Source organism: Prunus persica, chromosome G1, assembly GCF_000346465.2.
Source record: "Prunus persica cultivar Lovell chromosome G1, Prunus_persica_NCBIv2, whole genome shotgun sequence".
Taxonomy (NCBI): Eukaryota; Viridiplantae; Streptophyta; class Magnoliopsida; order Rosales; family Rosaceae; genus Prunus; species Prunus persica.
In genome coordinates, this window is record NC_034009.1 from 15,453,305 (window position 1) to 15,479,164 (window position 25,860).

The 25,860-nt window shown below is 45.1% G+C and overlaps 1 protein-coding gene across 2 annotated transcripts; it reads left to right on the plus strand.

Moving 5' to 3' along the window:
* On the plus strand, positions 22,572-24,904 carry LOC18790499 (UDP-glycosyltransferase 92A1). Of its 2 annotated transcripts, none has more exons than XM_020554716.1 (2): positions 22,572-24,373; positions 24,457-24,904. In XM_020554716.1, the coding sequence occupies exons 1-2, from the start codon at positions 22,858-22,860 to the stop codon at positions 24,459-24,461; spliced, it is 1,521 nt and encodes a 506-aa protein (XP_020410305.1). In that variant the 5' UTR covers positions 22,572-22,857; the 3' UTR covers positions 24,462-24,904. The 2 variants fall into 2 exon arrangements, with proteins under 2 accessions (XP_020410305.1, XP_007227172.2); XM_007227110.2 differs by having other exon boundaries at positions 24,493-24,904.

Genomic DNA, 25,860 nt, shown 5'->3' on the forward strand with positions numbered 1-25,860 from the left:
ATTAGGAGGAATTAGATCATTCCAACCATCATCATCTTTACTTTGAATAGCCTTCCCATTAATTGACAGAAGATTCTCCAAAGTCCCAAAAACATGTTCTTGCTCACTATCAAAACAATCGTTCTCCAAGATATTAAATCTAGAACCAAATGCATCATAAATCCCAGCCTCAGAATTAAACTTTTGAACAACTTCCTTTTTATCTTTCTGAGGCAAAGCATTGCTGGAATGAAAAACTTTCTCCTGTCTCTTGTGGACGACCTCAGGGCTAACACCCTTTCCTTTATCTTCACTAGCAGTAGTCCCATTTTTAAAATTCTTCTTCCAAGCTTTTCTAGTCGAAACAACATTCCATATACCAAAACCTGCCTTATCCCCAGTAGGGTCAATTGGGCCTTTTTGATTATCATCAAGCCTCATCTTACGTAACTTCTCCACTTGATGAGAACGCATCTCTTCTTGAATATCCCCAGTCATATCCATATCAGTCTCATTGTTCTTATGGATAGGGTTAGCAAAAGGACAATACTCTTTATTGTGCCCAACTCTGCAGCAATTAAAACAAATCACAGGGAGATTTTCGTATTCCACTCTAACAGGCCTACCTTCAACAACTAGGTTAGGGATGAGAGGCTTATTCAAATCAATTTCAACACAGACCCTTGCAAACTTACCTATCATTTGACCTACAGTATGAACATCCACCTTATATGATGAGCCAATCAAATCCCCAATACACTTAATAGTCTCAGAATTGAAAAATTCAACTCCCATACCAGATAATCTCACCCAAACAGTAATGCGGGAGACATGCTCCTCAGCTGCACAAAAATTAGGTCTCCATTTTTGGACAGCAACATACTGTCATGCACTACCCAAGGACCCCCAGTTAACATATACAACAAGTCCTCCTCAAGAACAAAACAAACAATGAAGAACCCATTGTTTAAATCAACCAATTGCATTGGTCCCTTAAGTCTCCAACGCTGCTTCAACCGTGCAAGGACAAAATTATAGGTATGAGTCTTCCCTACAAACTGGATAATCACAGAATTTTTCCACGGTCTATAGATCTTATTTTTAAGATGTTCAGAAAAACGAATCGAAGGACCACAAGGAGAATCCTTAACTTCATAATCACCAGATTCAATAAAGAACCCATCCTTCTCCATTCCTTCGGTATATTCAAAACAAGAAGAGCTTAGTAACTTATCTTTGAAATTGACCTCTGGCATGGGAGGGATTTGATCGGACTAATCCATGCCACCATCATCGCTTCCAGGAGGCGCAAAATCCTCTGAACGGAATTGTTTGGATGAACCATCCTTCATGACAACAGGACTCTCCGTAGGCCGGTGAGCCGAAAACTTGAAACCAGGAGACGCAGATGCCTTCGAGCCGATTGGATCTGAAAGAGTTGGGCAAGAGAACGCAGAAGGAAAGGGAGCCTGTGGAGCGCGTTCGAACACACTCATAGTGACGACCTCATTTTATCTTTTCGGCACCTTTCCTTTTCCTTATAAAAGTTTATTTTCAAAACGAACCCAACACTTTCTTCTTTCTGCAACCTTTCTTCGCTGTAAAAAATATAAATATGAGAAGCAAGAAGAGAGGAGGCTGAATTCAAGGGATCTTCTGCTAAGGCAATGGATGATTTTCTTGAAACCATTCTATCAACAAGACAAGAACATAAATCTATTATTGGTTAGGCCATCTCCAATCCATGAGGCTAAACCCAAAATATCCCAAAGTATAGCCTAAAATGTCTCCCAACCTAAGAAAATGAAAGGGCCAAAATTTGGAAAAAGTCAAACTTGGGCCCAAATAGCAGTACAAGTATTGCCTGGACCTAAAACTATTCGGTGGAGCCCACCTGCATCTGAAGCAGCCACCATGTGCAAAGAGTCTGATGTGGGCCCCAACTCATGCTGTGCTGCTGATGGTTGGGTTCGTTGTGATCAATTTTGAAGTTTTGAAGCTTAATTTAGGATCTAAGTTTTGACCCGTTTTTGGCTTGATTTTCTGGCAAGCTCCGGCCATTTTTTGGCCATGGCCCAAGACCAAAAGTTGCTCCCTTAATTGTCACAAACATGTAGGTATAGGTATTGTCAGGTGTTTCGAGAATTTTTCGGTCGCTGAAATTTTCTCAAGACACCCACACACAATCGGCTCATGGGCCATGGTGTGGTGGCCCATTTCGCTTTTAAAACGTTCCCCATGTCATCCTAAGCACGAGGTATGCTCGGATTCGAATTTGGTTATCGTTTGACAGTCGAACGGATTTACGCATATTAGGCGATATCTGGGTTCGACATGTTTGAACTGTTGGATCAGCTTCATTTCCAAATATGTTATTCTCTGTACCTCTAGGATCGTGTAGGAACTCACAGATTGAGAATCGGAGTTCCAGATATGCCGAATCAATGATTCAAAAATTATGTTAAACGTTGACCATTTGATCGTGTGATCGAGAGCGATCTGATCGCTCGATTGAGACCAAACTTGCAGAATGGGTTTTGCAGGCTTTGTTGAACTCATAAGAACTTTTAGATCGGAAATCGGAGGTCGTGGGCCCCGCAAGCACAGTTGACCAAGTTTAGGAAGTTTGACCAATCAGTTGATAGAGAGTCTTCCAAGGTTATTTCACCTTTCGAAACACGTAGTTGGACCTTAGAAACTCTCTGTTCATCGTACGCACACTTGAGTCCCGAGAAAACTAGGAGTTTATTCTTAAAGTTCTCATTCGTAGTATTTTATTTAATCTAGTCCTCATATTCTTTAATTGGTACTCTGGCTTAGCGTACCCAGCAAGCAAGACCTTCTTAGGGTCACGCAGCGTCGGACTTTCTGTGAGTGGACTTTTTTTGAAGAAGCATTATTTTCAATGATTAAATTACCATGCATTTAAAATGGATTATGTTGACTATCGAGTTTATATATATATCGTTTAATTATGGAATTTGCGGTTGTTGATGCTCAAAATGGCCCGGCCAATATTGAGTCCAACTTAGTGATTAGGTATGCGGGGTCTTTAGGAGGGAAGAGAGCTGAGGCCCTTGGTAAAATATAGGTTGATGGGAAACCTGCAGAAGACAAAGTGGGAGAAGCAGTCGTTAAGCTTCGGACACCAGTGTGGTGCCGGCCGAAGGCTCTCCGATGCCTAAGTCAGTTACAAGTAGTAATTCTGGCACAGTAACAGTAAAAGTGGGAGAATAGTTCTTGCTTTTACCTGGGTACTGTTCCCTATTTATAGGGAGGTGAAAGTAGGAGGTTTGCACAAAGTTTCGATGTGGGACTTTGTGCAAGTCGTCGTGGTGGCGACACGTGTCCTGGAGATTAGGTTTGGCAGCTGGGGGCTTCGGTAGGTGTCTGGCACCTCGGAAGTGTGTCTTCCTTCGGCACAGGAGAAGGCGTGGCTGCCTTGGTGCTAGTCACTTTGGTGCTGGGTATGCTCGGTTCATTATGGTGTAAACAGTAGTCCCCCAAGTTCGCGGTCGAGAAGTAACTTCTGGGTTGGGAACTTGTGAGTTTTTGTAATTGTAACCGAGCATTCCAGCTTCGTTGGGAGTCGTAGGGCACTCCCTAGTCCCCCAAGTTGGCAAGCTAGGAGTTGCGTGAACATATGGTAGCTGGGTACCTGGGTACTTGGGCATGTTGCAGATGAGATGTGAGCTGGGTCCGTAGGGGAGCCAGGCCTTCAAAGGAGCCGGGTCGAGTGAAATTTTTGGACTCCCCACAATTTGTCCATGGCCCTTGCCGTTCGGCAAGGGTCTAGCCAAATATTTCCCTCGTTTTTTTTTTTTGGTGTGCTCGGGAGCTAGGCCATCGAGGGAGCCGGGCCATTTGAAAATTTTCGACTCTCCAAAATGTCTCCATGGCCCTTGCCGTTCTGCAAGGGTCTAGCTTTTTTTTTTTTTTTTTTTTTTTTTTTTTTGTTTGAATGGCCGGGAGCTAGGCCTTTTTGGGAGCCGGGTCGTTTTTGAAAATTTTGCTCTCCAAAATTTCGACATGGCCCTTGCCGTTCGGCAAAGGTCTAGCTATTTTTTGGTTGCTCGGGAGCTAGGCCTTTTTGGATTGGGTCTTCGGCAAGGGGCTGGGGTTGGGTTCAAAGTGGGCTTCGGCATGTGAGAAAGGCTAGGGTTTTGAGAAGGTTGGACCCGAGATGGGCCTTGGCCAAAAGATAAAAGGATAGGACCTTGATATAGCCTGCCGTTCGGCAGGGTGGATAGAGATTTTTTTTTTTTTTTTTTGTTTTTTGGGGCTGTTCACATAAATTCGGTAGGCAAGGAGATTGTGACCGGAGAAGAGAGCCTGCGCCGTCGTCCGTAGCCGAGCATATTGCGGGCCATTCGGGAAGCAAATTTGTGGACTCAGGTCTGCGCTGGCCTCGGCCAAGTCTGGTTCCGGAGGAGATCAAGGGTAAGAGAAGATCGAAGTGTGGGCTGGTCCTTCGGCAGGGCGGCGCAACAACTGGTTCGGTGAGCCTTCGGTGTAGCAGCTGCTGTCGGAGTGGTGCTTCGGCAAGGCGACACAGCTGGAGTAGCTTGGTTGTGCTTGCCGATCGGCAGGTCTTGGCCACGGCTGGCCTTGTTGTTGATCGAAGCTTCGTCAAAGCATCGGGGTTGTCCTTCGGCAGGTTCTGTCCGAGGAGGTGCTGGCTGCGCGGCAGCTGGGTTGTCGTGGTGTCCAGCAAAGGGAGAGCTGCCCAACGTTCTTGCCGTTCGGCAAGAGACGTGGCGACGGCTGGGGTGTCCTGCGGCAGGCGGTGTTGCTGGGCAGATTCTGCAGGCCGTGGCTGGGGTTGTTTCGGCAGGCGTCGTAGCTGGAGCACGGGGCTAGGGCCTTCGGCAGGTGCTGCGCAGGGTCGTTGAGGTATTTGCTGAATCCTTCCGATCGGCAAGGGTGGTGTGGAGAGTATTTTGACCGAAAAGGTGAGTCCCCCATTTGTTGTTTCCCGGGCCTTGCCGTTCGGCAAGCCCATTTATATTATGTGGTGGAATTGGCTTGGGTGTCTTGATCAAATTTGGGCCGAGCCTTGTAGTAGGTTTGGGCTTATGGAGTAGGCTAGCAAACTTGAAATTTTGGGACTCCATTTTGTGTTTGCACGGGCCTTGCCGTTCGGCAAGGCCCCTATGTTTCCCTCAATTTTTTTGTTTTTGGTTGTTTGTGTATTTTGGAAATTGAATTTCAAATTGTGTGTAGGTACAAGGGATTTAGGAGGGAATATGAAAAGGTGCTAGGGTTTGCTCGTGAATCGAGGCGTGGTACCCTTAGTTGGCTATAAAAAGGAACTTGGGGTGGGGAAGGCACCACACTTGAGTTGAGTTGAGAAAATTTGTGAGAAATTGAAGAAGAGGAGAGGCGATTTCCGGCGATTAGTTTGTGGTGGTGCTTGTGGCTGAGGTGATTTCCGGTGAACCATTCGTGGTGCTACGAACAAGGTTAGACCTTATTTCGCTAGAACCTTTGAATTGAAATGTCTTGTTTTGCATGAACATGTTGAAGGTTAGGAAGAACACATTGAACATGAGCATGAATATGATGAACATGTTGAACATATGTATGAACATGTAGAATTCTTGCCTGGCATGAAGATTTGGCAAATTTTTGTTGTTGTGGTTCGATCCTCTCTGCATGTGCATTTAGTTCCTTTTTATTGTTTTTCCATATTTGTAGATGTCTGAAAGTTCTGATAGGGAAAGTCTTGACCCCCCTGCCTTTGGTGGGGATGATACTGAGAGTGAAGAGCCCAGCCAGTATATATGTTCTGAAGAGGAGAGTTCAGAGACAGAGGGTCTGGTAGAAGGCACTATAGAAAGTAGGATGATAGGGCGTGGGGCTGAGGGGGGTGAGCCATCAGTAGACTCTGGGTCGGCTGCATATAGGGAGATGCAGAGGAATTACGTAGAGTTAGAGGCTATAGCTAACCGGGTTCTAGCCTTGCCTCAAACGCAAGAAGTGGGTTCGAGCAACCAGGCATCACCATCAGGGTCTGTGGGTATAGCCGTGGCTTCGGTGTCAGAGGGATTAGACATCCGGGTTGGTGTCCCGTTGCCGAGGCGGAATACACTTACAGAAGCGAAATTGGCCCAGCTACGAACAGATTTTTGTGTGCCAACCTATGTGGGCTTGAGGTTACCCACTGAGGCCGATGTAGTCAGATATCCCTCGGATGGCTCCGTGATGATTTTTACAGATATGTATCGGCACGGCTTCAGACTACCGTTTCATCCGTGGGTTCAGATGATGTTGGCCAAGTTGGGGTATGCACCGGGGCAGTATAATCCCAACTTTTGGATTCTTCTTCATGGGGTGTATATTGCCTGGTGGTTGGCTGGGTTAGGGGAGCCAACGTTTGAGCAATTCATGTACCTGTACTCCATTTCGAAGCAGCAGGGGAATTTTGGCTGGGTACAGGCGAATTGCCGAAAGGCGAAGGAGAGAGGCTATTTTATTGGACACAAGCCCACAACGCAAAAGTCCTGGAGGAACAGGTGGTGTATGGCCTACGGGGACTGGGAGAGTCCTCCAGGGAAGAGCGTTGTCCAGCACATTCCTACCCACTTCCAGTCTATAGGTCCTTGGCCCCATCCCTTAAGATTGTCCAATGCCTGATTGTGTTGTCTTGGCTCCTATTTTTGGTTCTGTATTTTGTTTGTGCCAGTGTAAATGGCTAAGTAGTTTCTAACTCTCGGTGCAGGTTCAGTGAAGTGGGGCCCTATCTCCAAGGAGCAAGAAGACGAGGTTGAGTGGGTGAGGGCGCAGCTATCAGAGACTGAGCGTGAGTGCGGGAACCTAGTCACGTAGAAGAATTAGTTTGAGTCCGGACTGCTGCAAGGAAGTAAGTACCTGGGTCATCTTTTTGTTGTGTGCTGAGCCTTTGTGAGTTTGAGTAATAGAATTGCTTTGTTTGTTTTGACAGTGGCTGGCATCATAAGGGGGAGCACGAAGGTGGCCGTAGACATTGATGAGGCCGAGATGCAGAAGCGACTGAGGGAGTCTCGGGCCAAGAAAGCTGAGAAGAGTGCTGGAAAACGACCCAGGGATGATGATGAGGGTCGGGTTGCGGACGTGCTGGGGAAAAGGAAAGCCTTGGAGGAGGCTCATCAGCATGTGATGGGGTCAGGGACGAGACTTCCGCCCTTTGATCTGCAGGCACCGCCGAAGCTACCCTTCGGCATGGAGGACGTGTTCGCTGAAGGGGTAGAGAAGGTAGACTTCGGCAGGCTACGCCAGCAGAAGAAGGAGGTCAACCTGGCTATGCACCGGCAGGAGGTGCCTTTAGTGAACGTCTTCCTGGAAGGCGTGAAAAGCGACCCTGAGGCTCTGGCGAGGACTCCAGCCGCTTCCTTCATTGACCGGGCCCAAAAGACGATCCTCACCTCTGCCTATGTAAGTGTTTAGGCCCTTTCTGAATGTATTTGTGTTGGTTTATTTTTGTATGGATTGACTAACATGGTTTTTGTTTTGCAGGCCTTTGGCGAGATGTACGTCAGCATGGCCAAGGCTGACAAGGAGATCCAGAGGCTGAAGAGGCGGGATGAGCTAGCCAAGAGCAAGATGGCGGAGGCGCAGGAGGTCATCCGAGAGAAGAACGCCTTGCTGGTTCAAAAGGCGGCCTTGGCCAAGGAGGTGGAGGAGCTGAAGAGATCGAAGGCCGAGGAGGTGGCTGCTGCCCGAGTCGAGGCGATTGAGTCCTTCCGATCCTCAGAGGAGCTGAAGAGCTATATCATGGATCGACTGGTTGATGAGCAGCTTCGCTGGGAAGATAGGTTGGTTAGGTTCAACCCCTCGGTGGAGATTAACTTTGACACCAGTGGCGAGCCCCCTGCACAGACCCCTCCTGCGGATGCTAGCGCCCCGACACCAGAGGCTGAGCCGGCCACTGAGGATGCCCCGTCGACCGAGTCTTGAAGGCGTTGCCTTCGTTATGTGTTATAGTGATTTTGTACTTTAGTGATTGTGTTGGAACACTTTATTTTGTTTATGTATGAACACTTGTCCTTGCCTGGAGCAAGGGTGTTTTTATTTATGATATGAGACTTGGTTTGATATCAAGTGTGCTAGTAAAGTAATTGCCATGTGAATGCATGAAAATGAGCCGGAGTCGGGCGTTTTATTTAAATAGGTGCCGAAAGGCAGAAGGTACAAGTGGTCTAGGGTCTAGATACCTTACTTCTACCTTACAGTAAATAATCAAGACCAAAGTATTGTCCTAGGGTCTAGATATGTTTACTTGTAATAGTACTTGAGGTGGTCAGCATTCCACGGGTGAGGCAACGTCTTGCCTGTGGAATCACGAAGCTGATAAGTGCCGGGGCGGCAGATTTTGATAATCTCATAAGGACCTTCCCATGTAGGGCCGAGGGTACCTTCGTTGGGATTTTTGGTAGCCAAGGAAACTTTGCGCATGACCCAGTCCCCCATTTTGAAAGCACGGGGCTTGACTCGGGAGTCGTAATATTTGGCGATCCGTTGTTTGTATGCGACATTACGCATGCTCGATTGGTCCCGGAGCTCGTCAATGAAGTCGAGGTTGAGGGCCAACTGCTCGTCATTGGCCGTGGCATCGTAAGTGGAGGTTCGGTATGTGGGCTGGCCAATCTCTACCGGGGCCACGGCCTCGGTTCCAAATGATAGGGAGAACGGCGTTTCACCCGTGGATGTGCGGAAGGTGGTGCGGTAGGACCAGAGTACTTCTGGGAGTAGTTCTGGCCAGCAGCCCTTGGCTTTGTCAAGTTTTGTCTTGAGGGTCTTCTTGATAATTTTGTTCACGGCTTCGACCTGGCCATTGGGCTGAGGATGGGCTGGGGAGGCGAAACACAGACGAATCTTGAGGTTGGAACAAAATTGTTTGAATTTGGCGTTGTCAAATTGCCGGCCATTGTCGGTGACGATGGAGTTGGGGATGCCGAAGCGACAAACAATGTTTTGCCATACAAAGGATTCGATGCGAGCTGCAGTGATGGTGGCCAAGGCCTCCGCCTCAGCCCACTTGGTGAAGTAGTCGACGGCAACAACTGCATATTTGACTTGGCCCTTGCCCTCTGGCATAGGTCCAATGAGATCCAGTCCCCATTGGGCAAATGGCCAAGGGCTGACAATGGCAGTTAACAGTTCAGCCGGGAGTTGTGGAATGTTGGCAAATCGCTGACACTTGTCGCATTTCTGGGTGAATTCCTGGGCGTCAGTGTGGAGCGATGGCCAGAAGTATCCTTGGCGGATTGCCTTATGGGCCCGCGAGCGGGCGCCCGAGTGGTTACCGCATATGCCTTCATGGATTTCTCGGAGGACATAGTGACCCTCCTCTGGAGTCAGGCATCGGAGGTAAGGAAGGCTGAAACCCCGCTTGTATAAGGAGCCGTTAATGATCAGGTAACGGGCAGAGCGATGGCGAACGCGTCGTGCTTCTGCCGGATTAGCCGGTAGTGTTTGGTTCTGTAAGAACTGGAGGATGGGGTCCATCCATGTAGGGCTGTGATCAATAGTGCAGATGAGTGGGGCTTGTGTGCTGGGCTGGGCTAAAAACTCGATGTGGATGTGGCGACCCATTCTTTGCTCCAAGGCTGATGCCAACCTGGCTAGTGCATCGGCATGGCTATTCTCGGAGCGCGGCACTTGCTTGATAGAGTGGGCGTGGAAGGTCGCCAGCAAGTGCCGAGCGTGCTGGAGGTAGGCCGTCATAGAGGCATCCTTAGCCGTGAAGTCCTGGTTGACCTGGTGGACCACGAGTTGTGAATCGCTGAATATCAGAATTTGTCTGGCGTCCATCTCTTTGGCTAAACGAAGACCAGCTAAGAGTGCTTCATATTCGGCCTCATTGTTGGAGGCTTGGAATTTGAAGCGAAGGGCGTACTCGAGGGCAACCTTGTCTGGGGAGATGAGAACGAGGCCGGCCCCACAGCCCTGGGCATTAGAAGAGCCGTCTACGAATAAGGTCCACAGGGGCTGGGTTAGGTCGAGATTGCCTTCGGTGGGGGTTTGGTCCTGGCTGGGAGGGGGATTGGGTTCGGTTATGAGTTGGGTAGCTGCGGAAGCTTGGGGATCCGTGAATTCGGATAGGAAGTCAGCAACGGCCTGGCCCCTCATAGCCGGGCGGGGTTTGTAATGAATATCAAACTCGCCCAGTTCAATGGCCCATTTGACCAGCCTCCCAGAAGTTTCTGGGTTCTGCAACACCTGTCGGAGTGGTTGGTTGGTTAAGACATGGATGGTGTGAGCTTGGAAATATGGTCGGAGGCGTCTTGCCGAGACGACCAGGGCGAACGCCAATTTTTCGATGTCTGGGTACCGAACTTCGGCATCTTGCAATGCTTTACTAACATAATGCACTGGGTGTTCCGCGTTATCCTTTGATCGGATGAGCACATAGCTAACAGCCGAAGCTGAGATGGAGAGATAAATCACAAGGATGTCTCCGTGCTCAGGGGTTGACAATAAAGGGGCCCGGCCCATATACTCCTTGAGCTCGCTGAAAGCTGTGTCGCATTCAGCGGTCCAGGTGATGTTTCTTTTGGTGCCTTTAAGGGCCTTGAAGAATGGGGCGCAGCGGTCAGTGGCTTTGGAGATAAATCTAGTCAGGGCTGCGACACGCCCTGTAAGGCTTTGGATATCTTTGACCGTCTTAGGTACCGTCATGTCTAAGATGGCCTGGATCTTTTCTGGATTGGCCTCAATACCCCTCTGGCTGATTATGAAGCCCAGGAATTTGCCGGAAGCCACCCCGAATGCACATTTGGTGGGGTTAAGCCTCATTTTGTACTGCTTCAGGATGGTGAACATGGCAGAGAGGTTGGGGATGTGTTGGTCAGCCGTGCGACTCTTGACAAGCATGTCATCGACATAGACCTCCATGGTATTGCCAATCAGGGGGGCAAAGAGCTGATTCACCAGACGCTGATAAGTAGCCCCGGCGTTTTTGAGGCCGAAGGGCATCACCTTATAGCAGTAGAGGCCGCGGCCCGTAATGAAAGAGGTGTGGGCCTGATCTTCGGGGTGCATGAAGATCTGGTTGTAACCTGAATAAGCATCTATGAAGCTAAGGAGGGCGTGGCCGGCTGTGGCGTCGACTAGCTGGTCAATGCGGGGTAGCGGGAAGCTGTCCTTTGGGCAAGCCCGATTAAGGTTGGTGTAGTCGACACACATGCGCCAGCCCTTTCTTGGCTTGCGGACCATCACGACATTAGCCAGCCATGTAGGATAGTTAACCTCCCTGATGAATCCGATGCTACTCAATCGTTCCACCTCCGCCCTCATGGCCTCATAGCGCTCGGGATCATAAGCGCGGCGCTTCTGTCTGACTGGTCTGACGGCAGGATTGACGCTAAGCCTATGGGATATGATGTCTGGTGATATGCCAGGCATGTCATTGTAGGACCATGCGAAGACTTCGGAGTTGAGGCGGAGGAAGGCGACCAGGTCAGAGCGAAGCTCTGGCGAGATGGAGGTGCCGATCCGGTCAGTCCTGTGGGTCTTTGTCAAGCGTCCCTGCTCGGTGCTGAAGACCTGGTGCGCATAGGTGGAGCGGACATAATGTTTGATGGAGTTGTTGGAGGTGCCAGCCAGGGTAGGACCTCCGCTGATGGTGGAGATCATGTTGATTTGTCGTTGGTGAGGGTTAGGCGGGGCTGGTATGTTGCGTACATAGTTGTCCAGCTTTCCCTCGCGGATGAGCCCTTCAATTATGTTGCGCAAGGCAACACAAGATTCGGTGTCATGGCCGCTGAATTGATGAAAGCGGCAGAAGACACCCGTGTTTGGCATGGGCTTGCTGGATGGTCTCTGGGGGGGTGGCTTGGGGATGATAGGAGCTTCACGCACCAGGACATTTTCATAGGTGGTGTTGAGGGTGGTAAATACCTCGAACCTGGGCCTGGGTGTGAATGGAAGTGGGGCCCGATCAGCAGGCCTAGGAGGGTTGCCTCCGCTAGAGTGGTGGTGGTTGCCATGTCTGCCACGTTTGTTATTACCGAAGGGATGCTGGTAGCTATCCTTCCGCTTATGTTGTTGGTTGTCCTGAGTACTCGGGGCAGGGGTAGAATGCTGAGGTGGGGCTGGGGCGGGTGCTGAAGCAGGTGGAGGATCAGCGAAAGCGTTGCGCATCAGGTTAGCTAGGCCACGCTTGGAATTGAAGTATTCGGCCTTAGCATGGACCGCTGCCTGCATATGTGTTCCAACTGTTGCTATGAACTAGGTAGCGGAAGTTGGACTCGCGGAGGCCGCTCTTAAAAGCGCCGAAGGCAGCGCGATCGTCAGTGTCTGGGCAGCGGGAGTACTCATGACTGAAACGAGCTGCATATTCCCGAAGGGGTTCGTCCTCAGCCTGCCTAAGCATATACAAGTCGTCGGCAGAGTATAGGCGATCAGTCTGGATCATAAAATGGTCCAGGAACGTCTGCTTGAGACTATCGAAGGAGTTGATGGTGCGGGGGTGGAGCCTGTAGAACCAATTCAGGGCCGCGCCGCTGAGGGTGGAAGGGAAAAGGAGGCACATGCCTTCATCGGTGAGGCCTTTGCACCCAAGGGCAGACTGGAAGGAGTGGATGTGGGTGAGAGGGTCCTCCGTGCCAGTGTAGAAAGCGATGCGGAGTGGCTGGATATCTTTCTCCTAGTGGTAGTGGAGGATGCGTTCGGTAAAGGGCCCTGGTCGTGGTTTTGCCCAGAGGGGTTGATGGCTGCGATGTTGTTCGCTTTCCAGGCGCCGGACCTTTTCAAAGAGAAGCCTCATGGCCGAGTCGGCATGAGGGAGAGTTTCAGGTGCCAAAGGCCTGGGGGCGGGGCAGACAGGGACTGGGGATTGTTCCCAATTTTCCAGCGCCCCGGTGTGGTAATTGGCCGGGTCTCTGAATTATAAAAGTCCCAAGTATCCGAGTCCCCGACACCTTCCTCGTCGGGTATGCGGACGGGGGCTGGCGAGGGGCCCAGGTGTGTCACCCGTGGGTCTTCGAGGTTGACAGGGATAGGGATCGGCCTTGGCTGACGGTCCGAGAGGCGATCCCTGCAATCTTGGTAGATCCTGACTGGTTCATGGGGCCGGTCCCTCGGTGGGGGAACGCAAAGGGGTCGTGACTGGGTTATCTCCGGATGAAGGTGGTCTTTACCCTTGCGGAGCCTAGCTTGGGCCGAGGCACTGTGGCTGGAATGTACTGGCTGGTTCGGCTGAGTAAGCCCAACGTTCTAGGTGAGGTCATGCTGGGCATCCTGGGTGTGATTCCTTTCCCAGTTTCGCTTTAAAACACGGTAGTCATGTTCTAGCTCAACATTCCTGCAATGAAGGTGCTCGTATTTTTCTGAGATTTTAGTGACACTGTCGCGGAGGCGCTCCACTTCTGCCTGGAGAGTGGCATCTTCCGAAGATTTCCTTCTAGAAGTACCATCGCGGGGGGTATGATGCTGGGTATCGTGGCTATCCTCGGTCAGCATAGCAGAATGTGGGGTGAAGAAGAGGCGACGGGGCCTGAGGGGTGAAGGAGCCAGCTGGGCTGATAGAGAAAGAGGGGATTCAAGTGTCGAATTCCCACAGACGGCGCCAAACTGTTGATGCTCAAAATGGCCCGGCCAATATTGAGTCCAACTTAGTGATTAGGTATGCGGGGTCTTCAGCAGAGAAGAGAGCTGAGGCCCTTGGTAAAATATAGGTTGATGGGAAACCTGCAGAAGACAAAGTGGGAGAAGCAGTCGTTAAGCTTCGGACATCGGTGTGGTGCCGGCCGAAGGCTCTCCGATGCCTAAGTCAGTTACAAGTAGTAATTCTGGCAGAGTAACAGTAAAAGTGGGAGAATAGTTCTTGCTTTTACCTGGGTACTGTTCCTTATTTATAGGGAGGTGAAAGTAGGAGGTTTGCACAAAGTTCCGATGTGGGACTTTGTGCAAGTCGTCGTGGTGGCGACACGTATCCTGGAGATTAGGTTTGGCAGCTGGGGGCTTCGGTAGGTGTCTGACACCTCGGAAGTGTGTCTTCCTTCGGCACAGGAGAAGGCGTGGCTGCCTTGGTGCTAGTCACTTTGGTGCTGGGTATGCTCGGTTCATTATGGTGTAAACAGCGGTTATTTTGATATTTGAAGTTCATGACTATTTTGGATATGGATTACATGTTTAGAAGTTGTTATTTATTTTATGATTAAATAACTAGGCAAGTGGTTTATGAGAGTTGGGTACTTCGTTGATTATTGTGTGAGTATGTATTTGCACCATGCTAAGTACCCTCCCCTAGTTACTGTACCAATACGTGGCATTGGATTTTTCAGCATATGGGCTCAATTGGTTATGTTAGTACTTTATCACACGTGGCGTTGGATTTTTCAGTATGTGGGCTCAATTGGTTATGTTAGTACTTTATCACACATGGCGTTGGATTTTCCTGCGTGTGATAAAGCAATCTGTGCGCGTAGGACATAGTTGATTTGGTTTGGCCACAGGCGGCGTTGGATTTTCAGGCAAGTGTGCTGTAGAGTGGTAGTCCCCCGATTGGACAGCTCATCCCTAGATGGAGGGTAGAAAGTTGAAACCTTGAGGGTTATTCAAACAATTCCCACGTTGGATTGTTTTTCTCGGTACTCGTGTTAGTGTGAGATTATCGTATATAAATATTATATGTATACTTTTGAATTCTGGGGCGTATATCTATACCGTCATGAGAATTTTCGTGGTCTATATGTATATAACTATATATATATATATGTGTGTGTGTGTGTGTGTGTGTGTATGCTTAACTACTTTAAAAGTTTTTCCTTACCTACTACGTTTTGTAAATCTATATCTTGGGAAGGGGTTTGGTTAGAGTCAAAAGAAATCAAACTTGGTTAGAACTATACTATATTGGGAGTATGAGAGTACCTCAGTTTCAAATTGATTACATATGATTAGTTTCAATTGCATGTTTTTAGCATCATTTTTTAAACGGTGGGGTTAGTATGTTATTTTTCATTTAATATCAAACTTTGTTTTTGTCCACTCACAAGTTTTCTATTTTGCGCCCCCCAGATAGTAGCTTAATTTGAGCCGAGTGGCTGAGCCGAAACTTGAATTCTTGAGCCTTGAACTTATGTATGTAGGACAACCTTTAATTGTTTCTACTTCCGTTGAACTTTGTTTTCAGTTGTAAATTGATTTCCTCTAGAATTGCTCTGTTATCGCCCATGTTAAGGTTGGATGTAAGGCTGGGGGCCTATTATGGAAATTGTGTGTTATTGTATTGTGCATGCTACTGGTTGGGAATTTTTATTGTGTTTTGATAGGTTAAATTTTTTGGGGAAAAGTCCGTTTCAGGGGAGACTCTGCTGAAATTTCGACAGAAAGTCTCAAGCCTTTTTTTTTTTTGTTCAAAAAGGAGGATATTGTTAGTAATTGGGCCCGACATCAGTTTGATGTCGGAAAAACCACAAGGTTCTTCCCGGATTCCGAGAAATTCAGGGTGGGTCCTGTCATTAAATCAACGACCTAGATTAAATTTAAGCTATTTTAACAGTAAAAAAAAAGATCCAACAGCTGAAATTTAAATCCAACGGTCAAAATAATATTTTTAATTAATCTAGATCAGATTGAACCCCAAAACTCACTCTAAAATCTATAAATACCCATCCATTTCTCAAATAATCTACCTAAAATATTTTATCTATTTCTCAATTTATTTTTCCTTTGTCAATCTCATCAATCTCATCAATGTCCTTTCATTCTTGTTGATGATGTCCACAAAATCTTAAAGAGGTGTGAATTGGAGGCCCAAAGAAGATGAAGCATTGTGCAAACGGTGGGTTTCTATAAGTGAAGATGGGGCTATTGGCATGAATCAAGCAAGCGACACATTTTGGAAGCGTGTATATCAAAAGTTTCTGGAAAATGATCCAGGCATTAGTGGACCAGAGTGATGAACATATCAAGCCATTGCTTCTCGGTTCAAGACTATCAACCAACAGTGTTCTCTTTGGAAGGCATGCTTGACTAAGACCAATACGAACCCACAAAGTGGCTCAAATTTACATGATGTGGTAAGTAACCATTCTTATTAAAGCTTTAAATTTATATTTTTCATCTTATTCAACTCCAAACTTAAATTTATTTTTCATGCGTAGGACTGTATACGAAAACGAACTTCCTTAATGATAAGAAGCCTCCAAATAGGCCTTTCTAGTTGTACCATGCTTGGGAAATCTTAAAAGATTGCCCAAAGTGGAACGATAAAAATGAGCCTCCCACACAACGTTCTTCTGGAGCTAGTGCAAGTATGGTGAATTTGGATAACGACGTAGACGATATCACCATGCCTAGTCCAAGGCCTGAGGGGTGAGCGGAACAAAAGGCTACAAAAAAAAAGGGGAAAATGGCTGACCCTTCTCAACAAACAAGGGATAAGTACTTCGAATCATTGGTTGAGCAAGGTATTGCTGTAACGACCCGGTCCTAAATAAATTAGTGAATATTAATTTATTGAGTGAAAATATCATTTTACCCCTAAAATATTCTATTAGGATTAAAGTTGACTTTTTGACCGGGAAGGAATTTGAAAATTTCGATTGTACCGTTGCGTAGAGCACAGCGAGATGAGTCTGTAGACACCTGGTGGGCTCAAATCGGAGTTGTAATGAGAAAGGTACGATCAAAATACCCTCAGTGGCATAACTGTAATTTCGCCGACTCCAATCTCCCTCCTCCGCCCTCCATTGTTGGCGATCAAGGTATGGTTTTGCACCTAGTTTTCATGCTCTAGCTGCTTGTTAGGTAGAATTTGATCAATTCCTAGCATAGGTAATTCGATTTACGATTGAAATTCGGCCAATTTTGGAATTGCGATTCCGGCCACTTCCGGTCTGTTTTTGGGGTAGGTCCAAGAACAAAAGTGGTTCCAAATAGGGTGTTATACATAGGGTAGAAGTTTGGAGCCGTGGTTTTGAGATTTTCCGGCGATGCGTAATTGCTTTGGGCACCCATGCGCTGCCGACGTGTGGGCACTGTAGAAAAAGGGCACTATGTCCCGATGTAATCTCCTGGTTCTCATGAGTGCGTTGGTGTGCTCAGATTTCAATTTGGATTTCAATTAGGAACTTTCGGATTGGAATTTGGAGGTCGTGGGCCCTGTGGGCCCGTTTGACCAAGTTTGGGTAGTTTGACCCTTGGTTGACCGTGAGTCTTCCGACGTAGAGAATTATAATGACCCTAGTGAAAGGTCTTGAGCATTGTTGAGTTGTGTTGACTATGTTGAGATTTTAGAGTGTTTATTATTATTATAGGAAACTTTTAGATATTATTTTAATAATGGAAATTATGAAATTTATGTTTATGTGAATGATCGTTGGTCTAGAAATAATATTATTTTTCTGATTAAATTACGTTGCAGTCTACTATAGACTGGTATCATTAAAATGGAAATAGCTCTAGTATTAGTTTAGATAAGTGAAAGTATGTCAGTTTGAAGTGATATACGCACTACCCTAAGTACCACCCTGTGATTGTTATGTCCCACGTGGCGTAGGTTATCCCGGCGTGCGGACATGCCCCATACGTGGTGTTGGTAGTTCCGGCGTATGGGGAGATATTGTGATATCATGTTGAGGTCGCACGTGGCGTAGGTTATCCGGCGTGTTGACAGGCCCCATGCGTGGCGTTGGAATTTTTGGCGTATGGGGAGATTATGTGATTGTCAGGTCACCCGTGGCGTAGGATTTTCCGGCTAGATGACAAACCCCATATGTGGCGTTGGAATTTCTGGCATATGAGGAGATTATGTGATTGTTAGGTCCCACGTGGTGTAGGTTATCCGGCGTGAGGACATACCCCATACGTGGCGTTGGAATTTCTGGCATATGGGGAGATTGTGATTGTTAGGTCTCGCGTGGCGTAAGATTTTCCGGCGTTGAGACAGACTCCATACGTGGCGTTGGAATTTCCGGCGTATTAGGAAATGATATGATTGTTAGGTCACACGTGGCATAGGTTATTTAGCGTGATGATAAACCCCATATGTGGCATTGGAATTTCCGGCATATGGGGAGATTAAGTGATTGTCAGGTCACCCGTGGCGTAGGATTTTCCGGCGGGATGACAGACCTCATATGTGGCGTTGGAATTTCTGGCATATGGGGAGGTGATATGATTGTTAGGTCACACGTGGCGTAGGATTTTCCGGTGTGATGACAGACCCCATACGTGGCGTTGGAATTTCCGACGTATGGGGAGATTATGTGATTAACAGAGAGATGTATAAAGGTATTGTATGTGTTTGGAATCAAGATTTAGTTGAAAGAACTACGTGTGACTTGGTCCCTCAGTAAGGGTATGTAGTGTCACGAGTCGCACATAGACAAGTGCTACTATGACTCCGTTGGGATATCTATGCGTTTATGAGGTAGTCTAAGTGTGGACGGGCGAGAGCTTAAGAGCTAGAATGGTTGGTGTTGGCCAGGTTGCACTTGTGAAGGGTATTTTGGGAATTTCCGAAGGTTATAGGAGGAACCTGAGGGAACCAAGAATACCAAAATGTTCGTGATGTCGAGACGCAGGAAACGCAACTGACGGTTCTCCATTCGAATTTCGTATGAAGGAGTTATGCCCAATTATGACTCCTCGTGCATAGGTGATGTTCCCTCCAGACAGAAGGCTAAATGCATAAAATGCTATATAGAGGGTGACATGGTGTCATGCTCTCCACCACCCCTGGTGCTTACACCCTTGTGGCACTAAGCGAGCATCCTTATGACATTGGACGTAGTCATAAGGGCAAGCATAAGATTGTTGAAGGATAATATGTGTCTCCGAAGGAAAGGAATTCCCAAGGACAGTACGAACACGCAGGGCCGTTCGTATTGCGCATCGTTGGAAAGAGTGAGGTCAACATATGGCATTCGCTATGCCATCGGCAAGCGAGACATTTGACAATACTCGATGAACTTAGCTTGGGTTCGGCCTTGTCTAATATTGAAGGAAGATATTCGGATGCCGGTATAGGTTGCGACCCCATGCAATGCATAGATAGTTATGTGGGACATTCGGAATACATATGTCGCCAGGGCTTGGGCGACATGCAAGTGTAACAGCTTGCATGTATAGCTTGAGGATGTGGGCTATCGTGGACGCTAAAAGAATGACCAATAGAAGTGTGGGTAAACCAATGGTGTGTTGGATCGCTATGTCTTGACTTGGACATGAGCGAGACATGAGTAAAGCATACGACATGGTCAATGCACTTGACGTGTCTTATGCAATGCTTGATGTATGGGCGCCGAGGGTTCATTGCCGGATGCGGTGTGATTGTATTGTTACAAGGTAGTGTGACTCGTTGTCTAGTGGGAGACGACACTTGAAGGTGAACCTCTCGTGGAGTTGTGAGAGTCATGAATATCATGAAGTGTGAGAAGGCTGACTGGGATTCGAAGGGATCTTGGGCCACACGGGTGTGCTTTGAGTGGCGAAATGTGTGTTTCGATTTCGCCGCACCGCGCCACTCGCTCATCCCGTGACAAGGCAGCCTATGGTAGTGCCTAGGTGCAGCCGCGAGCTAAACTTTACTTGAGTATTATTGGGTATGATGCGGACCTTGTCGTTGGTCCTGCTATTTGGGTGAGAATGAAGTGTGTTTGTGTTAGGAGGTTAAAACCTCGTATGTTGGCTGTTGAGGAAATTAAATGTAGTGGATTGCTTTGATATTCTTAAGTGTAATTGAATTTATTGTTTGCCTTGTTTAAGGTAGGAATTGATTTGATAGCTTGCTTAGTGGTTTGTTGCAAATTATCGGAAGGTCGAAGGCCGATTAGGTGAACTGCATGAAATTATCTTGTGCATGCTGCCAGTTGGGGATATAAATTGTGTTTTATGCAGGTTGAAATTTTGTAAAATGTTCAATTTATAGGGGAGACTCTGCCGAAATTCCGGCAGAAAGTCTCGCGCGCTTATTCTTTTTTGGGAAAAAGGATATAGTTTTAGAAGTGGGTCCGACATCGGGGTGATGTCGGGAATTTTCACAGGAATCGTCTCGGATTTCGAGAAATTCCGGGCTGATCCTGTCAATTGCTTTCGAGATGGATAGGAGACAAAAGCTCAACATATTGGCTAAGATCAAGCTGATGCTTATGCGTATCAGAAGGAACAAGATAAGGAAGCCCAAGAACAAAAAATAATGTCCATGGAAGTGTCCAAATTTACTCCAAGAAAGAAGAAGTATTGGGGGGATAAACAAGATGAAATTATATAAGAACATGCATAGGGTCAACAGTATACCGTTAATCCTGAAGACAACTCATGGGACTATTATCCAAGCCCCCACGATGGTGGTTATTAGTTTATTTCTATTGGGTTTCATATATGTATGGTGAATTTGAAATATTGTGTGTTTTCTTTTAGAATTATGTTGTGTGTTTCCTTTTGAAATAAAATTACATTTGTGGAATTTCAATTTTTTTAGGTGAAATTGTTCAAAAAATTTAATTATGAAGTTATTTAAAAAGATTGAATGAAGAAAGTTATTCAATTAAAAAAAAAATTAGACTTAAACCATTCTTAAACAATTTAATAAAGTTGTGAACTTAAAATTTAAGTCCGGAAGGTTGGGAGAAAAAAAGATTTGAGTCCGGGCAAAACCCAAATAATTTTTTTTTTGTAGTAGTGTTATCAACATGGTTTTAATTTTCAACCTAATCTCCAATTTTAGGGAGTTGAGTATTTAGAACTTTATAGATCTTGTGTGCTTTAGACATGCAACATCATAGGCCGCTTTTCTGAAAACATGAGGAGTAAACTTCATCACACCATACTCTCCCTCCCTCAATAGGCATTGATATTCATGTTCCCCAAGAGCATGTCCATGAGGGTAAAATCAGCCAAATCCCCCACCTAACTCTCCCTCCCTCCCTCCTTGAGCATGGGAAACAAATTACTAATCTTCCAAAAAATGCGCCTCCTTTTACTTAACCTATTTTTCTTTGGACACTCCTTTTTCCAATTTTTTTTTTCACTTTTCTATCCTCCAATTGAAATTTAGAAGAAAAGTACAAGTAAGAGCTTATCTTCGTGTTGCAATTTTCACCCACTGTCCTATTTTTCTAGCCACCTTATTTTCAAAATTTTAAAAATAAATTTACCCATTTGTAAAATGACTTATAAGGACTTAAGGAAAAAACCTCAACTCACATACCGTTTGACAAAAAGAAAAAAAAAAGAAAGAAAGAAGAAAGCGTACAACTCATCAGTTGCTCACAACTTCTCAGTTGATCTTATGACTCCTCAGTGTTCAGAACTAAATTCTCAAATAATTTTCTTCTCTCTTCTGTTCATTCAATCAAATTGTTTCTAAAGAAGAAAAAATCAAGAGAATGGATGACAAAGAGAACAACTCCATCGAAAAGGTATAAGGAAATCGTAGTGAATAAAAAAAATATATATCTAGAATATTTTCAGAAGCTACAAGCAAGAGAATAAAAAACTAAAAGATCCAAAAAATCAAATATTTAGACTAAAACATTTATCCAATGCGTCAATCACAATTTGATCCTCTACATTCACTACTAATGATTAGCAAAGAGAATTTGAGCAATTAATAATTAAAGGGTATTTTAGGAATAATGGTAAGTGTAAAGATAGGATTGTGTTTTTTCAAATTTACATGGTGAATGGGAAGATAAGGTGTGTGGAAAAATAAGACATGGAGTGGAAATAGCAGCACTCATCTTCATTTATGATGAATATTATGAGGGCAAAAATGTAAAATACTTGTATGTGTTTGGATAATTTCATTTGGATTTGTGGCATGGAAAATTTATGAGTTTCCAGCACTACGAACTAGATCGTCACAAGTCATAAATATGAGATTGGTGTTGGCCGCACAACGATGTGTGGTTTCCTGTAATCGTTGATTTATGAGGTGTGCTAGCGTGGTTCACTCCACATTTCCTGAATACATAAATTTTCAAATTCAAAAATATACAAAAATCTTACTTTTTAAAGTTATCAGAGTAAGTGACTTGTTCATACATTATACTCTTCTACATAATTTAGGTAGAAAATAATGGACGTCGTTTATTTTTTATTTTTCTATAAATAATAATAATAATATACGATTATTTTGATGAAAATAATGTACTAAACTTGGGAAAATAAAAGCTCGTCCTTTTATAAAAAAAAAAGTAATAAAATGTGGATGGTGCTTGGAAGCCAGGGACCACGGAGGGTGGCGTTGGTGTGGTTGTGAGAGACTCCACGGGCAAATTTGTGGCGGGTTGTGCAACTAAATTGACTAATGTTTTCTCTACGCCACAAGTAGAGGCCTTGGCTGCAAGAACAGGTACAATATTGGCGATGGAAAGGGGTTATCAAAATGTTGTCTTTGAAAGTGATGCTCTCCAGATCTTTACAGCACTTCGAAATCACTCCATAGATAGGTCCGTCATAGGACCTGTGGTGGAGGATACCAAGAGCTTGCTGACACAGATCACTGGGGAAGGTTTTACCCATATTCGTCGTACTGCTAATGGTGTGGCTCATCGTTTAGCTCGTTTTGCCTTGCATATTGGGGGTTCTTTCTACTGGTTAGAGGAACCTCCTGATTTTATTTCTGATATATTGTACGAAGATTGTAATTCGTGACCAAGGAATTTCTTTTGCCCTTGATACGAGTTCAAACTTCTTGTATTACCTTTTTTACATCAATAATATTCTATCGCTTATCATCAAAAAAAAAAAAAGTAATAAAAAAAAACCTTGACAGTTTGCTATGATTTACTCACAGGTCGCATAACTGTTAGGTACAACTAAGTTTACGTTCCAAATAGCAATATATGTTCTTGCTCACCATTGGTAGCATGCAGTCGTCAAACCATTTAAACCTTAAACTATAGCCTGATCCAAATTAACAAAATAAACCTCAAATCGGAGATGGCATTTGATCGTGAGCATATTGTGATGCTTCCCATGATAGCTAAGGGTCATCTCATACCATTCTTGGCACTAGCAAAGCAAATCCAACAAAAAACAGGGTTCACCATCACCATTGCCACAACCCCACTCAACATTCAATACCTGCAAGCTACCATTTCCTCAACTTCATCATCATCAAACACTCAATCACACTCCAACAATTTTGACATCAACTTGGCTGAGCTTCCATTCTGCAGCTCAGACTTTGGCTTGCCCCAAGACACTGAGAGCACAGAGAATTTGTCTCTGAAACAAATTGGAGATCTTTGTGCTGCAACAGTGAATCTTGAAGTTCCTGCTCGCCGCCTAATCTTGGATATCATCGAAAAAGAAGGCCGCCCGCCACTTTGTATTATCTCAGATATGTTCTTTGGGTGGGCTACTAATCTTGCAAAGAGCTCAGGCACTGTGAACGTGACTTTCACAACATCCGGTGCTTATGGCAGTGCAGCCTTCATGTCCATTTGGCTTAACCTCCCACACCGATCCACAGCTTTATGCGATGGCTACTTCACTCTGCCCGGGTTTCCAGATCAGTCTCGTTTTCATATCTCTCAGCTGCATCACTATATAAAAGCAGCAAATGGGACAGATTCTTGGTCAAAATTTTACCAGTCCCAGTTTTCACTTTCTACCAAATCTTTGGGTTGGTTGTGTAATACTGCTGAGGAAATTGAGCCACTTGGATTGGAGATTTTGAGGCATTACTTTAGGCTTCCTGTTTGGTCCATTGGACCTCTTATTCCCAAAGATGCTCTCAAGAACTCATCCACTTCGGATTTAAGAGTTTCAAGGCAACCTGCTGAAAAATGCATGGAGTGGCTGGACTCATATGGTTCAGATTCCGTTGTTTATATTTCCTTTGGTTCTCAGAACACAATCAGTGAAACACAGATGATGGAATTGGCTATTGGGTTAGAAGAAAGTGGAAGGGCTTTTATTTGGGTCATTAGGCCTCCAGTTGGGTATGATATGAAGGGAGAATTCAGAGCTGAATGGTTGCCTCGAGGGTTCGAAGATCGAATGTGCAAAAGCAAGAAAGGCTTGTTGGTGCACAACTGGGCACCACAGTTGGAGATTTTGTCACACAAATCCACAGGGGCATTTGTAAGTCATTGTGGGTGGAATTCAGTGCTGGAGAGCCTAAGCCAAGGAGTTCCGATTATAGGGTGGCCCTTGGCAGCCGAGCAGGCGTTTAACTCAAAGATGCTGGTGGAGGAGATGGGTGTGAGTGTGGAGCTGACAAGGGGAGTGGAGAGTGTTATTGTTGGTAAGGAGGTGAAGAGATTGATAGATTTGGTTATGGACAAAAGTGGCGAAGGAGGAGAAATGAGGGAAAAAGCTGGTGCAATTAAGGCGCAGATAAGAGCAGCAATAAGAGAGGAAGCTGAATTCAAGGGATCTTCTGCGAAGAAAATGGATGATTTTCTTGAAACCATTCTATCAGCAAGACAAGAACATAAATCTATTATTGGTTAGATATCTTTACTAAAATTTTCTTTTCCCTTACTTCAAGCCTCTTGTTCAACTAATTGTGTTGTATTATCTTGTTATAAGGTTGAAGATGAACAACCCATCAATTTTCATGTGCAGCCGACGTGAAAGGAAAAGAAAGCGCGCCCTACACTGCAGACTAATGTTGATCCCCCCTCTCTCCGCGTGACAAGTGGCATGGTCAAATGAACGAGGCGTTGAAATCCAACGGCTCCATTTTCAAAGCTTCTGATCGTTTAAAAAAAATTAATAATTCCAACAGCTATTCCAAAGAAGTTGCTGTTTCTTTTTTCTTTTCTTTTTTTAAATTCAAACATCTATGTATAATCAATGGCCACGATGATTTTTAGGCAATCTCAATTTTATTTTTCTTTAAGTTTAATCATATATTTTGTTTTTCTAGGTCTCAAATTATGTTTTTTTAATCATAATTTGAAGTACATATGTATGGATATGATATGATATGATATCATGTATGTATGGATATGATAATAAATTGATTTTCTTCATATATCCCATTCGATAATAACAGTCCTGATCTCTTGGACCACAGGAGTCCAAGAAATTTGTGGTCACTCACCGTTGGATGTAAATTCAACGGTTCACTCACTCTTGCACTCATTTTAAAAAACTTTTTTCAACCATTGGATTAATATCCAACGGTGGGTGACCACAATCTCTTGGACTCCTGTGGTCCAAGAGATCGGGACTGTCGATAATAATTTCAATTTTAGTTTTTAGTTTTCAGTTTTTTTTAGTGCTAGAGTACAAAGAAAAATGAGGGTAAAAATATGAGTGAGGATGAGAAGGGAAGAGTAACAAAGGTGAAAATAATTTCATATAGATTTTAGTTTTTAATTTTTATTTTCACTTTTATTACTCCTTCCTTTCATTTTCACTCTCATTCTCATTTTTATTTTCCCTTTTTTTTTTCTTTATACTCTAGCATAAAAATTATAAACTAAAAACTAAAATTAAAATAATTATCAAACATGCCTTTAATTTCTCTAGTTTTCAAATTATGTATCTAAGACTGCTATAAAGTCAACAGGTTTCGTAATGAGGCTAAACTACAACCACTTTGCCAGTTGTCATTACAAACACAAAAGGAAGCTTGACTGCAAGACCCATGCACCTTTTGAAAAACTCCAACGACCTTCAAAATCTGAGTTTAATCCATAACTGTTGTAAAAGAATTATAGTGGAGCCCACCTCCATTTAGGAGATGTTTGCTTATAAAGGTTCCACCATTCTTTGTAAACATGGAACAATCTGAATACACAATGAGAAGATAAAATCATTCTCTTCTCTCTCTCAATTTCCTCTCCAATTTTCTCCCTAAGATTTACAACACGTTATCAGCACGAATTCGCTCTAACAATACCAGCTGAATTCTCTGATGAAACCCAGATATCTTTTCTCTTTCTCTCTCTGCAAACGGAGCACCTTTACCATAAGCTTCTCTGC

What these genes read in the sequence shown, in the direction of transcription:
- LOC18790499 (XM_007227110.2), top strand. Translation starts at nt 22,858, where the DNA reads ATGGCATTTGATCGTGAGCATATTGTGATGCTTCCCATGATAGCTAAG. An exon ending in AGAACATAAATCTATTATTG is followed by an intron (nt 24,374 to 24,492) that starts GTTAGATATCTT and finishes TTTCATGTGCAG; the next exon opens with CCGACGTGAAAGGAAAAGAA.